We start from the raw sequence: 18,660 nt of genomic DNA, 5'->3' as shown, positions 1-18,660 counted from the left end.
GGAGACCCCATCACCTTCCATTGTGGTGGTGGAGACCTCATTGGCCCCCAGTTTTGGTGGCTGAGACCCCGTCATCCCCCAGTTTTGGTGGGTGAGATCCCATCATGCCCCAATTTTGATGGTGGAGACGTCACCATCCCCAATTTTGGTGGCTGAGATCCCATTGTGCCCCAGTTTGGGGTTTTGAGACTCCTGTCACCCCTCATTTTGGGGGCTGAGACCCCCATCACCACCCATTTCAGGGGCTGAGACCCCGTCACCCCCAGTTTTGGTATCTGAGACCCCATCAACCTCCTGGTTTTGGTGATGGAGACTCCACCACCCCCAATTTTGGTGGCCGAGACCCCCATCACCCCCTGTTTCGGTGGTGGAGACCCCCACAAACTGATGGGAGCTGCTGGTTTTTAGGGACGGAGATGAAACCCATGGAGGGGGGCCGACCCGTCATCAGACCCCCGGAGCAAAACCCCCCACCGCCGGGAGTGCAGGAAAAAGATCGGCAGAAACAGGAGCCGAAAACACCCGTCGCCCCCAAAAAGGTAACATCGTCTGGCAAAAATCAGGAAAAAACCTCCCAAAATTTAGAATTAAAGCTCCTAAAATTGAGCAGGGCCGTGTTGGTCACCTGAATTTTGGTGTACAACCAAGATTTGTTGTTCTCCACCTCCAAATTTCCCATTTGGAATTTTTCCACCTCCAAATTTCCTGGTTGGAGGTTGAACACACCTGATGGGGGTTGGAGAGGTGGAGATGGGATCCCCCACCAAGCTGAGGGATGGGACGCCATCCAGAGGGACCTGGAGAAGCTCCAGAAGTGAGCCCATGAGAACCTCAGGAGGTTCTACAGGAGGTTCTACAAGGCCAAGGCCAAGGGCCTGCACCTGGATGGGTATCAGTGCAGGTTGGGGGGTGAGGGGATGGAGAAGGAGCCCCATGGAGAAGGACTCGAGGGTGTTGGTGGACAGAAAGTTGAACGTGACCTGGCCAACTGTGTCCTGGGCTACATCAGAAGAAGCGTAGCCAGCAGGTCGAGGGAGGGCATCCTCCCCCTCTGCTCTCCTGAGGCCCCCACCTGGAGACATGCGTCCAGCTCCAGGGTCCTCAGGACAAGAAGGAAACGGACCTTTTGGAGCAGGTCCAGAGGAGGCCGTGAAGATGATCCAGGAGCTGGACCCCTTCTGCTGTGGGAGTTGGGGTTCTTCAGCCTGGAGAAGGCTCCAGGAAGACTTCCTTGGGGCCTTTCCGTATATAAAGGGGCTTATAAGGAAGATGGAGAAAGACTTTTGACCAAGACCTGTAGGACAAGGGGCAACGGTTTTAAACTGGGAGAGGGTGGGTTTGGGTTTCGATGGGACCTAAGAAAGAAATATTTTACGCTGAGGGTGGTGAGACACTGGCCCAGGTTGCCAGAGAGGTGGGAGATGCCCCATCCCTGGGAATGTTCCAGGTCAAGTTGGACGGAGCTTTGAGCAACCTCATTTAGGTGGAGATCCTCCCTTTCATGGCAGAGGGTTGGACCAGGTGACCTTTAAAGGTCCCTTCCAACCCAAACCATTCCATGATTCCAAGGGTGCGTGGAAAATGGGAGGTGCTGAGGAGCCAATCCTGCTCCTGGCATTCCCGGGAAGCCATTGGAGCTGCCTGCTTGGCTTTGGGGGAGGAGATGGTCAACCTTGATGCCCGATGTGGATCCACCACCCTCCTCTGGCCACCTCCAGCCCCGGGAAACCAAAAGGGGTTTCCATGAGGGAAGTGTTCCATGGGGAACAGCTTTTCGTCAGCAGCGGGATGGGCGTTTGCCGGATGGGCTTCCCCTCCCTGGCCGGGCTCTTCCTCACCTACCCAACCTTGTCTCTGTAGGACCTGAAGATCAAAAATATGGGTTCCTGGGCGAGCTTGGTCCAGAAACATCCCACCACTCCATCCTCCACGGCAAAGTCCTCCAGCGACAGCTTCGAGCAGTTCAAGAGGGCGGCGCGGGAGAAGGAGGAGCGGGAGAAGGCGCTGAAGGCTCAGGCGGAGCAGGTGGAAAGGGAGAAGGAGCGGCTGAGGCGGGAGCAGGAGAGGATGAGGTGAGACCACCACCACCATCACCATCATGAACACCACCACAATCACCACCACAACCATCAACACCGTCACCACCACAGTCACCACAGCCACAACCATCATAACCATCACGATCAACACCAGCACCATCACCACCACCACAATCACCACAACCACCACAATCACCACCACCAGCACCACAATCACCATAACAATCACCACAGCCATCACCACCACCAGCACCATCACCACAATCACCACAACCACCAGCACCACCAGCACCATCACCACCACCAGTACCACCACCACAACCACCACAATCACCATAACAATCACCACAGCCATCACCACCGCCACAATCACCACAACCACCACCACCAGCACCACCACCACAATCAGCATAACAATCACCACAGCCATCACCACCACCAGCACCAGCACCACAATCACCACAATCACCACAATCACCACCAGCACCACCACCACGGTGAAGGGGTTTTGGGGCATCCTCACCTTGGCCAACGGTGTGGGGAGATGTGCACTCTCCTGCACGATCCACGCTGGTCCGTGGCATGGTCCCGTCTCGTGGCGCAGGTCCCATCTGCGGCACCGTCCCATTTCGTGGCATGAATCCCGTCCAATCTGTGGCGCCATCCCACCTGGTGTCACGAGTCCCATCCGATCTCGTGGCGTGATCCGATCTCATGGTACTAATCCGATCTGATCCGGGGCGCGATCTGATCTCGTGGCACAAATCCGGTCTGTTCCGTGGCACGATCCAATCTCACAGCACAAATCAAATCCAATCCCGTGTCGTGGCATGAATCTGGTCTGGTCCGTGGCACGAATCCAACCTCGTGGCATAAAACCGATCTGATCCATGGCACGACCCCATCTCGTGGCATAAATCCAGCCCAATCCCACGGCGCGTTTCTGATCCAGTCTGCGGCGGGGTCCTGTCTCGTGGCACGATCCCGTCAGATCCGTGCCGCGATCCCGCCTGGCGGCGCGAACCCCGATCTGATCCGTGGCAAGGTCCTGCCTCGTGGCATGAATCCCATCAGATCCGTGGCGGCGCCCGTCCCGTCCCGTCCCATCTCACGCCGCAGTCCCCATCGCGATCCGCCCCCTGGCTGCTGGACCCCGCCGCCGGGGGACCAGACCACGGGGGGGTGACGGCATCTCCCGCTGCTTCTTTGCCAGGAGCCGGGAGGACGAGGACGCCATGGAGCAGGCGCGCCGGGTGCACGAGGAGGTGCGGCGGCGCCAGGAGCAGCAGCAGCAGCAGCAGCAGCAGCAACAGCAGCAGCAACAGCAGCAGCAGCAGCAGCAGCAGCAGCAGCAGCAGCAAGCGGCGGCGGCAGCGGCGGCGCCCCAAGCCCAGAGCTCGCAGCCCCAGTCCTCCCAGTCCATGCTGGATCAGCAGCGGGAGATGGCCAGGAAGCGGGAGCAGGAACGGAGGCGCCGGGAAGCGGTGAGCGGAAAGCCAGGGCGACCCCCCACCTCAAAATTCCCCGGGGTGCTGGAAAATCCCTGAGGATGCTGCGGGGGAAAAAAAAAAAAAATCGCTCGGGGATCGTAAAAAAAAATCCCCCAGGAAGCCAAAAAATCCTGGGAATGTCCCCCCCCCCCCCAAAAAAAACCCCGGAAATTCTGAAAAAAAAACTCCCTGGGAATGGTGAAAAAAATCCCCGGGGGACAGCAAAAAAGTGCATGGAGGTGCCCCCCCCCCCCCCCCCCCCCCAAAAAAAATAATCCTGGGAATTGTGAAAAAAATCCCAGGAATGCTGAAAAATCCCCAGGGAAGCAAAAAAAAAAAAAAATCTCCTGGGAAGACAAAAAAAAATCCCGGGAATGGCAGTAAAAAAATCCCTGATGACACCAAAAAACGTCCCGTCCCCCCCCCCAAAAATCACGGAAATTCTGAAAAAAGTTCCAGGAATTCTGAAGAATCCTCAGGGATACCCAGAAAATCCCCAGAGGTGCCCCAAAAATCCCCAACACCACCAGAAAAAAATACCCCGGGAAGCCAAAAAATCCTTGGGGAAGGCAAAAATTCCCAGGAATGGCAAAAAAAATCCTTGGGGATGGCCCAAGACCCTCAGGGATGCTGAAAAAGTCCCAGTAACACTAAAAAATCCCTGGGAATGCTAAAAAAATCTCCAGGAATGCCGAAAAAATCCATGGAATGACGAAATTAAATTCTGGGAATGCCAAAAAAATTCTCCAGGAATGATGAAAAGTCGTTGACGATGCCAAAAATATCCTCAGGGATGGCGAAAAAATCCCCGACGGCACCCAAAAATCTCCTGGGAAACCAAAAAGCCCAGGGAATGCCACAAAAAAATTCCCAGAAATTCTGGAAAATTCCCGATGACACCAAAAAAGTCCCTGGGGGTGCCCACAAAAAATCTTGGAAATTCCGAAAAAAGTTCCAGGAATTCTGAAAAATCCCCAGAGATGGCCCAAAAAAATCTAAAAAAAAAAAAAATCCCTGCAGAGGAAAAAAAAATCCTAGGAATGCCAAAAAATACTGGGAATTCCGAAAATCATGGAATTCTGAAAAAAATCCTAGGAATTCCAAAATTATATTCTGAGAATGCGGAAAAATCCTTTAGGAGTTCAAGAAAATTGCCGAGACGCTGAAAAGAATCCCTAAAAAATCCTTGGGGAGGGCACAAAAAACCCCGCCAGGAATGCTGAAAAAATTGAGTGACTTCTGAAAATTCCCGGGAATTCTGAAAAAAATGTGAGGAATTCTAAAAATTCTGGGAATGCTGAAAAATCCTTTCGGAGTAAAAAAAAAAAAAAAGTCCCCAGAGACGTCGCAAAATCCCCCCAAAATCCCCGGGGAGGGCGAAAAAAAATACCCTGGGAATGCTGAAAGAATTCTGAAAATTCCTGGGAATTGCGGAAAAATCCCGGGAAAGCTGCTCATGGCCCTTTTTGTTTCTCTTCCAGATGGCGGCGACGATCGACATGAATTTCCAGAGCGATTTACTGGCAATATTCGAAGAAAACCTTTTCTAACGGCGCCCGGAGCTTTTTGGGTTCATTTCCTCCCGATTTGACTCTTTCAAAGAAAAAGAAAAAAAAAAAAAAAAAAAACGGGAAAAAAAAAACAAAAAAAAAAACACACAAAAAAAAAAAATCTCCTTTTTTTTCCCCTTTCCCCGGCAAAAAAAAAAAAAAAAAAAAAGCTTTGGACTCTCCGTTAAGTGTTAAAAAAAAAAAAAAAATCCGGGATCGGGATCGTCCCGCATGCACCGACCGGCGCCGTCTGCCTTAACCCCTGGACTCGCGGGGTGGTTTGGTTTTTTTTGGGTTATTTCCTCATTTTTATTTTTTTTTCCCTCGTTTTCCCCCATTTTTCACAGCGGAAGAAAAAAACAAAAAAAAAACAAAAAACAAAAAACAACAAACAAAAACGAACCCGGAAGAATTCAAAAAATCCCAGTGAACAACAACAAAAAAAAAAAATCTCAATCCGGACGCGAATCCGCCGGGGAAAAGGCGCCTCCCTCCTCCCTTCCCCCCCCCCCCCCCGTTTCTTCACTGTATAGTCGGGATTATTTGTTGGTTTTTTTGGGGTTTTTTTGGCGTATTTTTCACATATTTTGGGGTTTTTTCGGGAGAAAAAAGGGGCGGCGGCGGCGACGGGCGGAGCCAAATAAACGCCAGTTTTGGATGATTTTTTTTTTTTTATTTTTTGGGGGGTGGGGGAGAAAAATGTGGCGGCCGGAGGGGGGGGAGGGTCAGGAGCTTGGGGGGGGGGGAGGGAGGAGGGGGGCCGGGGGGGGGGAGGGGGAGGGGCGCTGGGGGGGGAGGGGAGCCCTGTCCCCGCCCCCGATCCCGCGGGAATTCTCCTCCTTTCTGGGTCTTTTCCTCCCTTTTTCCCCTACTTTTTCAAATTTCTAATTTCCCTACTTTTAAAAATTTCTAATTTCTCTCATTTTTTTAACAAATTTTTCTCATTTTTTTCTCTCTCAAGTTTTTAAATTTTTCTCCTTTTTTCCCCCCATTTTTTCTCCTTTTTTCCCCTCATTTTTTTCTCCTTCTCCCCCATTTTTTTCTTTCTCCTTCCTTTTCTCTGACTTCTTTTTCTCAGTTTTTTAATGTTTTTTTTCATCTTTTTTCCCCATTTCTTTCAACTCTGTTTTTTCATTTATTTTTCTTTTTTCTCCTTTTTTCCTTATTTTTCTTTTCCCCCTTATCCTTTTTTCTTCCTTTTTTCTTCCCTTTTTTCTCCATTTTTGTCCTCCCTATTTTTTTCTTTCTTTTTTCCTTTGTATTTTTCTCTCCTTTTTTCTTTCTTTTTTCCTTTGTATTTTTTCTCCTTTTTTCTTTTTTCTCTTTTCTTTTTCTCTTTTTTTCTTTTTCATTGTTTTTCCTCTTTTATTCTTTTTCCTCTTTTTTCTCTTTTCCCTTTTCCCCCTTTTTTTACCTTTTTTCCCCTTTTCCTCGCACCATTTTTTCCCTCCTTTTTGTCTTTTTCCCTCCTCCGACCCCCCCCCCCCGCCTTCCCCAGCGCAGGAGCCGCCCCTCCCCCTGCCCCTCCCCCCCCCCCCCAACATTGATCCTTTTTTGGGTTTTTTCCCCCAAACCCAACATTCCCTCACTTCAACCCTTTTTCTCCCTCCCCCCCCCAAAAAAAAAACCAAAAAGCCGCCGGTTTCTTATTTTTATTATTAATTTTTTTTTCCTGCTTTCCTTGGGTTGATTTTTAAAAAAAAAAAAAAAAAGTAAAAAAAAAAAAAAAAATTATATATTTCATTTTCCAAAAAAAATCTTACGAAATCTCCAGGTTTTCCGAGCGGGGGGGCGGGGGCGGACGCCCCTCCCCCTCATTAATTTTATTATTATTATTATTATTTTATTATATTTTTTTTTTTCCTGGTTTCGTTCCCACTCGGTGCCATAACCCCCCCCCTCCCCCCCCCGCCCCTCCCCCGCAGCGGGACCCGCCGCCGGAGCCGTCGGTCGGTTGGTTTTTTTTCCTTTATTCCCGTGAAAACGCAGTTGGGTCTGTGCCGATCATGGAATAAACGCAGCTCTTTTGGTTTTTTAAAAAAAAAAAAAAAAAAAAAGCGCCGCTTTTCGCCCCATTTCTTTGCCCCTCCCCCCCCCCATACCCTTCCCCCAGCGATGGGGCCGAAGGGGTGGGGGAGGGAGGAATCCGGGGGGGGGGGGCACCGTCCCGCCATGGGGTCGGCCCCAAGTTTAGGTTTTGGGTCAACTCAGGTAATTTAAAAATTTCTATTTTAATTGATAATTTTTAATGAAAAAAAAAAAAATCTTAAAATTGAGAATTTTAAAATGGGAAGTTTTCGCGTTGAAACGGAAATAAGTTGAAAATTCGCTTGTGTTAAAAAAAAAAATGGAAGCACGAATCTTAAGATTTGACGTTTTAATATGGAAAACCGGAGCGTTAATTCTGGGCAGCGCAGAAATGGAACTTTCCTACCAAAAACCGAATTTTCAATTTCAAACAAAACAAAACAAAAAAATCCGGACCCTTTAAAAAAAATGGCGCTTTAAGGTTAAGTTGTTAAAAAGTCCGGTTTCGCTCTTAAATTTGGAAATTGGCTTTTTTTGGCTGTTAGCCGCGGCCTGGGAAATTTAACGTGGAAAAATCAGTTTTTCCCGCTGCACGTTTTAATTTTAAAAGTCACGTTTTAATTTTAAAAGTCACATTTTAATTTTAAAAGTGCCGGTTGAAATTGGTGGCGTTAATTAAGGTGGTGCGGCCCCCGGGGGCTGCGAAAGAAATTCAACGGGATCCTAAAGAATCCTGGGATCCGGCTCTAGAAATTATTATAAAGTATTTTTAATGGTTTTAAATTATTGATCATGAAAAATCATGTAAAAATAGTAAAACAATTCTTATAAATTATTGACTATCAGGCCAGTTATAGAAATTGTAAATCAGGTTATAATTGTGGCGGGGGGGGAGGGCAAAATAGGGAAGAAAGAGTAAGAAAAGGGGGAAAAAAAGGTTAAGAAAATGTTAAAATGGCAAAAAAAAGGTAAAAGAGGTTAAAAAAAAAAAGGCCAAGAAAAGGAAAAATAAAGGGGGGAAGGAAAAAGAAGGGAAGAAGCCAAAAAAGTGAGGTGGGGGGGGGGGGGTGTGGAAAAACAGGTAAAAAGGCAAAAGCAAAAAAAAGGCCCCCCCCAAAAAAAAAAGGCGAAAAGGGCCAAAAAAAAGGCAAAAAATAAAGAGACAAGGAAGGGGGAAAAGGCAAATTACGGGGGAAACTGGCGGAAAATGCATAAAAAAGGCCGCCCAAAAAAGTTGAAAAGGCAAAAAAGAAAAATAGCAAAAGGCAAAAAAAAAAAAAAAAACCAAAAATGGCCCGAAAAGGCCCAAAAAAGGAAGGAAAAGTCGAAAAAGGGCCGAGCCCGGCCCTGCCCTCCCCCCGCGCCGCCCCTGCCCCCACGTGACCTCCCCCCCGCACCGCCCTTCCCCCCCCGCGCTCCCATTGGCTGCTTCCCCCCGAGCCCCGCCCCCCCCGCGCGGCGCCGACCAATGAGCGGGAGGGGGCGGGGCCGGGCGCGGCCGAGCTCGGGCGGGCGGAGGAAGCGGCGCGAGAAGGTCGGGCCGGAGTCGGGGGGGGGGCGGGCGACAGGGACCCCCGTGTCGCGACAGCGCGGTGACAGAGACCCCCCCCCCGGGGGCAGGGGCCCCGCTGGGGACAGGGTCCCCGGGGGCAGGGACACCCCAGAGTCGCGACAGCGCGGTGACAGGGACCCCCCCTCCGGTGACAAGGACACCCCCGTGTCGCGACAGCCCGGTGGCCCCGGGGGACTCCCTTCTGTCGGGACACCGCGGTGACGGGGACACCGAGGTGACAGGGACACACACACACACACACACACCCCCGGTGACAAGGGCACCCCCGAGTCGCGACACCCCCGTGACTGGTGACAGCGTCCCCCGGTGACAGGGACACCCCCATGTCGGGACACCCCGGTGACAGGGACACTGCGGGGACAGGACACCCTGGTGATGGCTTCCCCCCCCCCCCCCTCCGGTGACAGGGACACCTCCATGTCGGGACACCCCGGTGACAGGGACACCCCCCCCATGTTGAGACAGCCCGGTGACAGGGACAGGTGACAGGGACACCCTCCTGTCGTGACACTCCAACGACAGCCCCCCCCCGCCCCCCAGGATCGGGACACTGGTGACAGGGACCCCTCGGTGACAAGGACACGCTGGTGGTGGGACCCCCCCGGCGACAGGGACACCCCCCCCCCGCCATGGTGGGACCCCCCCATGTCAGGACACGCCAACGATGGGACACCCCGGTGACAAGGACCCCCCCAGTGACAGGGACACCCTGGTGGTGGGACCCCCTGGTGACAAGGACCCCCTCGGCAGGGCCACCCCCTTGGGTGGGACATGCTGGTGACGGGGGACGCCCGGGTAAATGGTGCCACTCTGGTGACGTGGCGCCTCAGGGATGGGACATGGTGGTGGCAGGGCCACCCCGGCGAGGGTGACACCCTGATGGTGACATCCTGATGATAGGGCAGCGTGGTGACGCGCCACCCCAGGAATGGGACACCGTGGGGACACGGGACATGGGGGGCACAGGATGCCCTGGTGGCCCTTGGTGATGGGACACTGGTGCTGGGGTCACCCCGGGGACATGGCCACCGTGGGGATGGGACACTGCGGTGCTGGGTCACCAAGGTGACATGGCACCTCAGGGGACATGGGGCATGGGGGACACCCTGGTGACAGCCCACCTTGGTGGCATGGCATTCTGGTGACATGGCCACCAAGGGGATGGGACACCCTGGTGAAAGCCCACCTTGGTGGCATGGCATTCTGGTGACATGGCCACCATGGGGATGGGACACCCTGGCGAAGGCTCACCTTGGTGACAGGGCATCCTGGTGACATGGCCACCATGGGGATGGGACACACCCTGGCGAAGGCCCCACCTTGGTGACAGGGCATCCTGGTGACAGGGCCACCATGGGAAAGGGGACACCGCGGTGATGGGGGCCACCTGGTGACATCTCATCTTGGTGGCATGGCCACCAAGGGGATGGGGCCACCTGGTGACATCTCATCTTGGTGACATGGCCACCATGGGGATGGGACACCCTGGTGAAAGCCCACCTTGGTGACATGGCACCCTGGTGACAGGGCCACCAAAGGGATGGGACACCCTGGTGAAGGCCCACCTTGGTGGCATGGCATCCTGGTGACAGGGCCACCATGAGAAAGGGACACCGCGGTGATGGGGCCACCTGGTGACATCTCATCTTGGTGACATGGCCACCATGGGGATGGGACACCCTGGTGAAAGCCCACCTTGGTGACATGGCACCCTGGTGACAGGGCCACCAAAGGGATGGGGCACCTTGGTGCCATGGCCATCCTGATGATGGGGCCACCAAAGGGATGAGACCCCCCCCCCCGGTGCCATGGCCACCTTGGTGACCCAGTGTGTGTCCCCCCTCCCCAGGTGACACGTCCCCGTGTCCCCGTCCCCCCCCCGCCGCCATGCTCCTGTCCCTCTGCACGCTGCTGCTGGCCCCCACCCGGCTCCTGCTGGCCCTGCGGCGCCTGGTGGCCCGGCTGGGGGTGGCGGTGGCCGTGGTGGCCGCGGGGGTGGCCTACGGGCTGTGGGGGCTGGGGGTGCTGCTGCGCCGGGGGCCCCGGGGGACCTTCTGGTGGCGGGGTGAGGGACCGGCCCCCCCCCCGGCCTGGCCGATGGCACTTTCGGGGAGCACCGATACCTGCGCCTCAAGGTGGGGGGGGGGGGGGGTCTTGGGGGTCCTGGGGGGGGCCCAGGGGGGGTTTGGGGGGGACTTAGGGGGTGTCTGGAGGGATTCGGGGGGGTCTTTGGGGGGGGGCTTTGGGGGCCTTGGGGAGGGTTGTGGGGTCCTGGGGGGCACGGGGGGAGGGGGGTGTGGGGGTGCTTTTGGGGGGGTCCTGCAGCAGCTTGGGGGGGGGAGGTCCTGTGGGGGGGGGGTCCTGGAGGGATAGGGGAGGGTCTTGGGGGTGTCTTGGGGGGCTCGGGGAGGGGGGGGGGGTTGGGGGGTTCGGGGGGGGGGGGCTTTGAGGGGTCCTGGGTGGTCTGTAGTGGCTCGGGGGTGTCTTTGGAGGTGGGGGGGGGTCCGGGGGGGGTCCAGGGGACTTTTGCGGGGGAGGGGGGGGGGGTCTTGGAGGTCCCGGGGGGACTTGGTGGGCTCTGGGGGGAGCTTTTGGGGAGATTCTGGGGGTCCTGGGGGGGGTTCTGGGGGTCCCTGGGGGGGCAGCAGGGAATTGGGGTGATGGGGGGGGTGGGACTTGGGGGGCTGGTGTGGGGGGGGGCAAGCTGCTCCTCAGTAGGGGCCTGCTGGTGGGACAACTTGGGGGGCTCCATGTGAGCTGGGGGGGGGGGGGTTTGGGGGTCCCAGAGTGGGGGGGGGGGGGTTTGGGGTGGGGGCACCCAACTGACAGACACCCCCCCGCCAGGACTCGGGGCTGCGGCCTCCACTACGTCACCCGAGGTCCCACCACGGCCCCCTTGATGCTGCTCCTCCACGGCTTCCCCCAGAACTGGTGGGTGTCACCAAGGGTGGGGCCACCAAGTGCCACCACCGTCCGTGTCCCCCCCCCCACAGCCGGTGTCACCACCACCACCATCATCATCATCATCATCGTCTTCCTCCTCCCAGGTTCTGCTGGAGGCATCTCCTGCAGGAGTTCGGCACCCGCTACCGGGTGGTGGCCCTGGATCTTCGGGGTTACGGAGCTTCTGAGAAGCCACCGGGCAGGGACAGCTACCGCCTGGAGGTCCTCCTGGAGGACGTCCGCCAGGTCATCGAGATCCTGGGGACACCCAAGGGGCAGAGCGCAGGTGACGGCGGCCACCGGTGCCACCGCCGGTGGCGTCCCCCAAGTGCATCTTGGTGGGACACGACTGGGGTGGACTCCTGGCCTGGGAGTTGGCCGCCAGCCACCCAGCCCATGGTGGAGAAGTTGGTCATCATGGATGCTCCTTCCCGGGCCGTCATGGCAGGTAAGGGGTGGCTTCTTGGGGACAGGGTGGGGCACCCGGGGCTGGAGCAGGCCATCGGGTGGCGTCTCTTGTGGTCATGGCCGTGAGTGGGTGCTGGTTCTCGTGGGGTGCCACCTCCTGTGGTGGCATGGCGTGGCATGGCTGTGCCATCAGGGACCAGCCCTCCCTGCTGTGATGTGTCACCGTGGTGACATTGGGTGCCATCTCTCATGGCCATGGCCATGCCATTGGGTGCCATCTCTTATGGTCCCACTGTTGGGTGCATCTCATGGCCATGCCATTGGGTGCCATCCCTTAGGACCAGGCTGTTGGGTGCCATCTCATGGCCATGCCATTGGGTGCCATCTCATGGCCTTGTCGTTGGGTGCCATCTCTCATGGCCATGCCATCGGGTGCCATCTCTCATGGCTGTGTCATGCCACCACAGTGCCATCAGGTGACGTCTCTCGTGACCTTGTCATTGGGTGCCATCTCTTAGGACCAGGCTGTTGGGTGCCGCCTCTCATGGCCGTGCCATTGGGTGCCATCTCATGGCCTTGTCATTGGGTGCCATCTCTTAGGGACCAGGCCCTTGGGTTCCATCTGTCATGGCCATGCCATCAGGTGACATCTTGGGTGCCACTGGGTGCCATCTCCCATGGCTGTGTCATGCCACCACAGTGCCATTGGGTGCCCTCTCTCATGGCCATACCCTTGGGTGCCATCTCTCATGGCTGCGCCGTTGGGTGCCATCCCATGACCATGCCATCAGGTGCCACCTCTCCCGGCCATGCCATCGGTTGCCACCTCTCGTGGTGGTACCACCAAGGTACCGTCCCCTCGCCGCGGCTGGGTTTGGGACCCCTGTGGTGGCCCTGACACCGGTGTCCCTCTCCCGGCGCAGATTTCGCCACCTGCCACCCCTCCCAGCTCCTGCGCTCCAGCTACATCTTCCTCTTCCAGCTGCCCTGGCTGCCCGAGCTCCTCCTCTCCTTGGCGGACTTTGAGGTGAGATCCCAGCCCCACGTCCCCTTGTCCCCACCTCGTCCCCCCGTGCCACCTTCTGCACCTCCCCAACCCAAGGAGCTCCTCAAGAACCCGTTGAGGAGAACCGACCAAGCCCACGCTCCCTTGGCACCGGTTTTGGGGGTGGTGGCCTCACCCAGGCCTCCTGTCCTCCTTGGTGGCCCCGTAGCTGGTGAAGACCATCCTGACGGGACCTTGGACGGGGATCCAGAACCCAACGCGGCAGTTGACGGAGCAGGAGGTGGACGCCTACCTCTACAGCCTCTCCCAGCCGGGGGGGCTGACCCCCACCCTCCAGTACTACCGCAACCTCTTCCGGTAGGTGGGGTTTGGGGCGGGGGGGGGGACATCCGGGGTTAGGGTGCCAAGGTTGGGTGCTCTGGGGTTGAGTGTTGTGCGTTGGGTGCTGGTGTTGGTGGGGTCCCATCGGGGTGCTCCCATTTGGGATGATCCCAGTTGGGTGCTCTTGGGTTGGGTGCTCCTGGTTGGGGCGTTGGTGGGATCCCATTGAGTTGCTCCCGTTTGGGATGATCCCGTTTTGGGTGCTCTTGGGTTGGGTATTGTGTGTTGGGTGCTCCTGGTTGGGGTGTTGGTGGGGTCCCATTGGGGTGCTCCCATTTGGGATGGTCCCATTTTGGGTGCTCTTGGGTTGGGTGCTCCTGGTTGGGGTGTTGGTGGGATCCCATTGAGTTGCTCCCGTTTGGGATGATCCCGTTTTGGGTGCTCTTGGGTTGGGTGTTGTGTGTTGGGTGCTCCTGGTTGGGGTGTTGGTGGGATCCCATCGGGGTGCTCCCATTTGGGATGATCCTAGTTGGGTGCTCCTGGTTGGGGCGTTGGTGGGTTCCCATTGAGCTGCTCCCATTTGGGATGATCCCATTGGGGTCCTCCATGTTGGCGTTCTCCCGTTGGGGGTGCCCCCCCATTTCAGGGTGCTCCCTTTGAGGTGCCCCAAGTGGGGTTCTCCGTGTTGGGGTGCTTCCATTGAGGTTCTCCATGTTGAGGTGCTCCCATTGGGTGCTCCCATTCGGGTGCCCCCTTTGGGGTTCTCCGTGTTGGTGATCTCCACGTTGGGGTGCTCCATGTTGAGGTGCCCCCATTGGGGTTCTCCACGTTGGGGGTGCTCCCCTTTGGGTGCTCCCATTGATGTTCTCCACGTTGGGGTGCTCCCCTTGGGGTGCCCCCCCCCCCCTGCAATTTGGGTGCCCTCCACTGACCTCCCCCTCCCCTTCCCCTCCCCTAGGGGACACCCCGATCCCCCGCGAGCCCCCCCACGTCCCCCACCCTCCTGCTGTGGGGCACCCACGACGCCTTCCTGGACGCCCGCCTGGCCCCCCGCCTGCTCCACCGCCTGCGCCCCACCGCCCGCCTCCACCTCCTGCCCGGCGCCAGCCATTGGCTGCCCGAGGACCAGCCCCGCCCCCTCGCCCGCCTCATGGCCGACTTCCTCGATGGGGGCGACCAGCACCCGTAGGGGCACCCATGGGTGCTCCCCACCTTTGGGGGAAAGGGGAGGTTGGGGAGGTGGAGAGGAGATGGGGGGTGGGGTCGTGGGGACCCAGCATCTGGGTGAGGACCCAAGATGGGGGCGGGGGGGGGGGGGGGAGGGTCCCAACATCTGGGTGAGGACCCAACGTCTGGGGGAGGAACCCAACATCTGGGTGGGGAAACCCAAGCTCTGGGTGGGGGCCCTGGTGGTTGGTGGGACCTCAACATCTGGGTGGGGAACCCAACATCTGGGTGAGGACCCCAACACCCTGGGTGAGGACCCAACATCTGGGTGGGGGCCCTGGTGGTTGGGTGGGGATCTCAACATCTGGGTGAGGACCCAACATCTGGGTGGGGACCCAAGATCTGGGTGGGGGGGAATCCCAACATCTGGGTGGGCACCTCAACATCTGGGTGGGGAACCCAGCATCGGGGTGAGGAGATCCAACATCTGGGTGGTGACTCCGGTGGTTGGGTGGAGACCCCAACATCTGGGTGAGGACCCAACATCTGGGCAGGGGCCCTGGTTGTAGGTGGGACCTCAACATCTGGGGGAGGAACCCACCAGCTGGGTGGGGACCCAAGATCTGGGTGAGGAGATCCAACATCTGGGTGGGGGTCCCGATGGTTGGGTGGGGACCCCAACATCTGGGTGAGGACCCAACATCTGGCTGGTGGCCCCAACATCTGGCTGGGGACCCCTCAACATCTGGGCAAGGAGCCCAACATCTGGCTGGTGGCCCCAACATCTGGCTGGTGGCTGCGGTGGTTGGGCGAGGACCCCCCCCCCCCCCCATCTGGGTGGGGGACCCCAACATCTGGGTGGGTGGGGGACCGCCCCTCCCCTCCCCACGTCCACTGGGGGCCCCCAACATCTGGATTGTGACCCCAACATCTGTACGGGGACCCCCGGCGTCCGGGCGGTGCCTTCTGTTCCCAAGTGGCCTCAATAAAGTCGGGTGTCGGCAGCGGGCGGGTGCTGTCGGGGGAGGGGACGTCCCCAAGATGTCCCCAAGTGTCCCCTCCCCCACCCCGCGGGGACGGGGACCCAGGTGGAGGGGGGGGGTTCGGGGGGGTGGGGACAGACACCCAAAATCTGTGGGTGGCAGCGTGAGACCGGGCTCATGCCAGCACCCACAGGTGACAGTGCGGGGGTCCCGGGTGACAGTGCCAGGTCCGGGGTGCCACTGCCACCACCCACGGGTGACAGTGCCGGGCCCTTGGTGACAGAGCCAGCACCCACGGGTGACAGCGCCAGTCCCCGAGTGACATTGACAGCACCCCTGGGTGCCACCACTGACCCTGAGTGACAGTGCCAGGTCCAAGGTGACAGTGCCACCACCCACGGGGTGACAGTGCCAGTCCCCCAGGTGTGGGTGCCAGGTCCGGGGTGCCACTGTCACCACCTATGGGTGACAGTGCCAGGTCCTTGGTGACAGAGCCAGCACCTGTGGGTGACAATGCCATGTCCCAGGGTGCCATTGCCAGCACCCGCGGGTGACAGTGGGACGTCCCCAGGTGCCAGTGCCAGTCACTGGGTGCCAGTGCCAGGTCTGGGGTGACACAGCCACCACCCGTGGGTGACAGTGCTGGGTCCTTGGTGCCAGTGCCAGTCCCCCAGGTGGCAGTGCCAGCACCCACGGGTGACAGTGCCAGTCCCCGAGTGACATTGACAGCACCCCTGGGTGCCACCACTGACCCTGAGTGACAGTGCCAGGACATGGGGTGACAGTGCCAGCACCCGCGGGTGACAGTGGGACGTCCCCAGGTGCCAGTGCCCGTCACTGGGTGCCAGTGCCGGGTGCTGGGTGCCAGTGCCATGTCCCAGGTGGCAGCGCCAGCACCCACGGGTGACAATGCCAGGTCCGGGTGCCCCCCCCCCCCCCCCCCCCCGCCCCCCGGTGCCCCCCCGCGGAGCCGCAGGAATGTTCCCCGGCGACTTTTTTTTTTTTTTTAATTTTTTTTTTGGGTTTTTTTCTTTTTTTTGGGGGGGGGAGGGGGGGGCCCAGAACCAGAGAAACCCGCGGGGTGGGGGCGGGGCCGGACGCCTGGATCCCTGCGGGGGGGTGGGCGGGGTGGGGGGGGGGTGGGTGCCCGGGTTCCCCCCCGGTCGGGGGCCCCCCTCGCTGGCGCTGGGCCCCGCAGCTGCCGCGGCCGCCGGGGGGGGGGGGGGGGGGGAGGGGGGCAACAGCTGCATCGCCCCTCCCCCCACCCCGGAGGGACCCCCTCCCCCACCCCGGGGGGACCCACGGCGGGGGGGGGGGGGGGGGGGGGGGGCGGTCCCGGGGGGGGGGTGTGTGTGTCCCGATCCCGGGTGGGTTCGTTGGGGGGGGGGGGGGGGTGTCTGTCGGTGGGTCCCGGGGGGGCGGGGGGGGGTCCGTGGGGGTCGGTCTCAGGTGGGTCTGGGGGGGTGCCGATCCCGGTGGGGGGGGGGGGGGCGGTCCGTGGGGCTCAGTCCCGGGGGGGGGGGTGTCGTTGGGTCCCGGGGGGGGTCCGTGGGTCCGTTGCCGGGGGGGGGGCGAAGGGGGTCAGTCCCGGGTGGGTCCGTGGGTCCCGGGTGGGTCCCGGGGGGGGGGGGGGGGGGGGTCGGGGGTCCCCGTTGTTGGGGGGGGGGGGGGCGGTGGTCGGTCCCGTCCCCTCTCCGGTGGGGCGTGTCCTGGGGCGTGGCCGTGGGGGCGTGTCCTCGGGGGAGGGGCGTGGCCGGGGGGGGAGGGGCGTGTCCCGGGGCCGGCGGTCGCGGCCGCTCCGAGGTTGAACCGGGCCCCGCCGCCGCCGCCGCCGCCATGGGCCGGGGGGGGGTCCCGGGGGGGGCCCCGGGGGGGGCTGGGGGGGGCCCCGCCGCCGCTGCTGCTGCTGCTGCTGCTGATGGTGGGACTCGGGGCGGCCGCAGGTGAGCGGGGGAACGGGGGGGTGGGACCGGGACTTACCGGGATTTACCGGGGGGGGGGGGGTCCGGGGCCGAGTTGAGCCGAGTGAGACCGAGTTAAGCCGAACGGAACCGAGTTAAACCGAGTTAAACCGAACCGGGCTGAGCCGAACCGAGTTTAACCGAGTTTAACCGAGCGAAGCCGAACCGCGTCGGGTGAAGCCGAGTGAAGCCGAACCGAACCGAGTTAAACCGAACCGGGCTGAGCCGAACCGAGTTTAACCGAGTGAAGCCGAAGCCGGTCGGGTGAAGCCGAACCGGACCGAGTTAAACCGAACCGAGCCGCGTCGGGCCGAGTTAACCCGGGTTAAACCTGGTGCAGACGAGTCGAGCCGAGTTCCGTCGAGGTTAAGCCGAACCGGGCCGAGTTAACCCGAGTTAAGGCGAACCGAACCGGGCCGAGCCGAGTTAACCCGAGTGAGTTAGTTAGGGCGAGTTAACCCCGAGTTAGGGCGAGTTAACCCCGAGTTAACCCGAACCGGGTCGAGTTGAGCCGAGTTAACCCGGCCCCAAGCGAGTTAAACCGAACCGGGTCGAGTTAAACCGAGCGGAGCCGGGGGTGGGGGGGTGGCCGGGACCGAGCCGAGTTTACCCGGTTTTACCCGATTTTACCCGATTTTACCCGGTTTTACCCGAATTCGGCCGAACCGGGCCGGGGGGGGGCGGCGGGGGGGGGGGGGGGGGGGGGGCGGGTCGGCGCGGCCGCACTTTGGCGGCGCGGAAAAAGTTTGAGGGGGGAGAGAAAAAAAAAAAAAAAAAAAAAAAAAAAAAAAATAAAAAGTTTTTTTGGGGGGGGTGGGGGGGGCGCGTCGGGGAGGGGCTACATGGGACCAACTGGGCTGAACTGGGCTGAACTGGGCCCAAAATTGGGGCGGGGGGGGGAGGGGAGGGACCGTGGGAAGGTGGGTGGGGGAGGGGCGGGGGAACGGACCCGGGGTTTTTTTTTGGGGGGGGGGGAGGGGGGGGGGTTGGTTGGCGGGACCGTGGGAACGCGGGGCCGAGCGGGGGGGGAGGGGCCGGGGGGGGGGGGGGGGCCGGAGGAGCGGGGGGGGGGGGGAGGGGCCGGGCCGTGGGAACGGGGCTTGGGGTGGGGGGGGAGGGGAAAAGGAGGGGGGGGGGGCAGCGATTTGGGGGTGCGGGGGGGTGGGGGGGGCGCTGTGCCCCGCGGTGCAT

At 59.4% G+C, this 18,660-nt stretch overlaps 2 protein-coding genes across 14 annotated transcripts in view; both read left to right on the top strand.

The window, feature by feature from the left end:
- Nucleotides 1–5,740, top strand: part of BRD4 (bromodomain containing 4) — a 78,425-nt gene extending 72,685 nt beyond the window's left edge. For all 13 annotated transcript variants that reach the window (XM_054183392.1, XM_054183394.1, XM_054183391.1 and 10 more), the window contains 4 exons: nucleotides 409–539; nucleotides 1,861–2,072; nucleotides 3,253–3,523; nucleotides 5,011–5,740. In XM_054183392.1, coding sequence (XP_054039367.1) covers nucleotides 409–539; nucleotides 1,861–2,072; nucleotides 3,253–3,523; nucleotides 5,011–5,079 — 683 coding nt within the window. In that variant the 3' untranslated portion in view covers nucleotides 5,080–5,740. The remainder of the gene's footprint in view (nucleotides 1–408; nucleotides 540–1,860; nucleotides 2,073–3,252; nucleotides 3,524–5,010) is intronic.
- Nucleotides 5,741–8,601: 2,861 nt separating this feature from the next.
- On the top strand, nucleotides 8,602–14,699 carry EPHX3 (epoxide hydrolase 3). Its single transcript, XM_054183337.1, has 7 exons — nucleotides 8,602–8,641; nucleotides 10,530–10,815; nucleotides 11,525–11,611; nucleotides 11,728–12,071; nucleotides 12,955–13,058; nucleotides 13,246–13,395; nucleotides 14,319–14,699. Exons 2-7 carry the CDS (start codon nucleotides 10,568–10,570, stop codon nucleotides 14,697–14,699), a joined length of 1,314 nt encoding a protein of 437 aa, XP_054039312.1. The 5' UTR covers nucleotides 8,602–8,641; nucleotides 10,530–10,567.
- The last annotated feature ends 3,961 nt before the right edge of the window (nucleotides 14,700–18,660 follow it).

The sequence above is a fragment of the Rissa tridactyla genome, chromosome 25 (assembly GCF_028500815.1).
Source record: "Rissa tridactyla isolate bRisTri1 chromosome 25, bRisTri1.patW.cur.20221130, whole genome shotgun sequence".
NCBI classification, from domain to species: Eukaryota; Metazoa; Chordata; class Aves; order Charadriiformes; family Laridae; genus Rissa; species Rissa tridactyla.
This window is presented reverse-complemented; position numbering and strand designations above follow the sequence as displayed.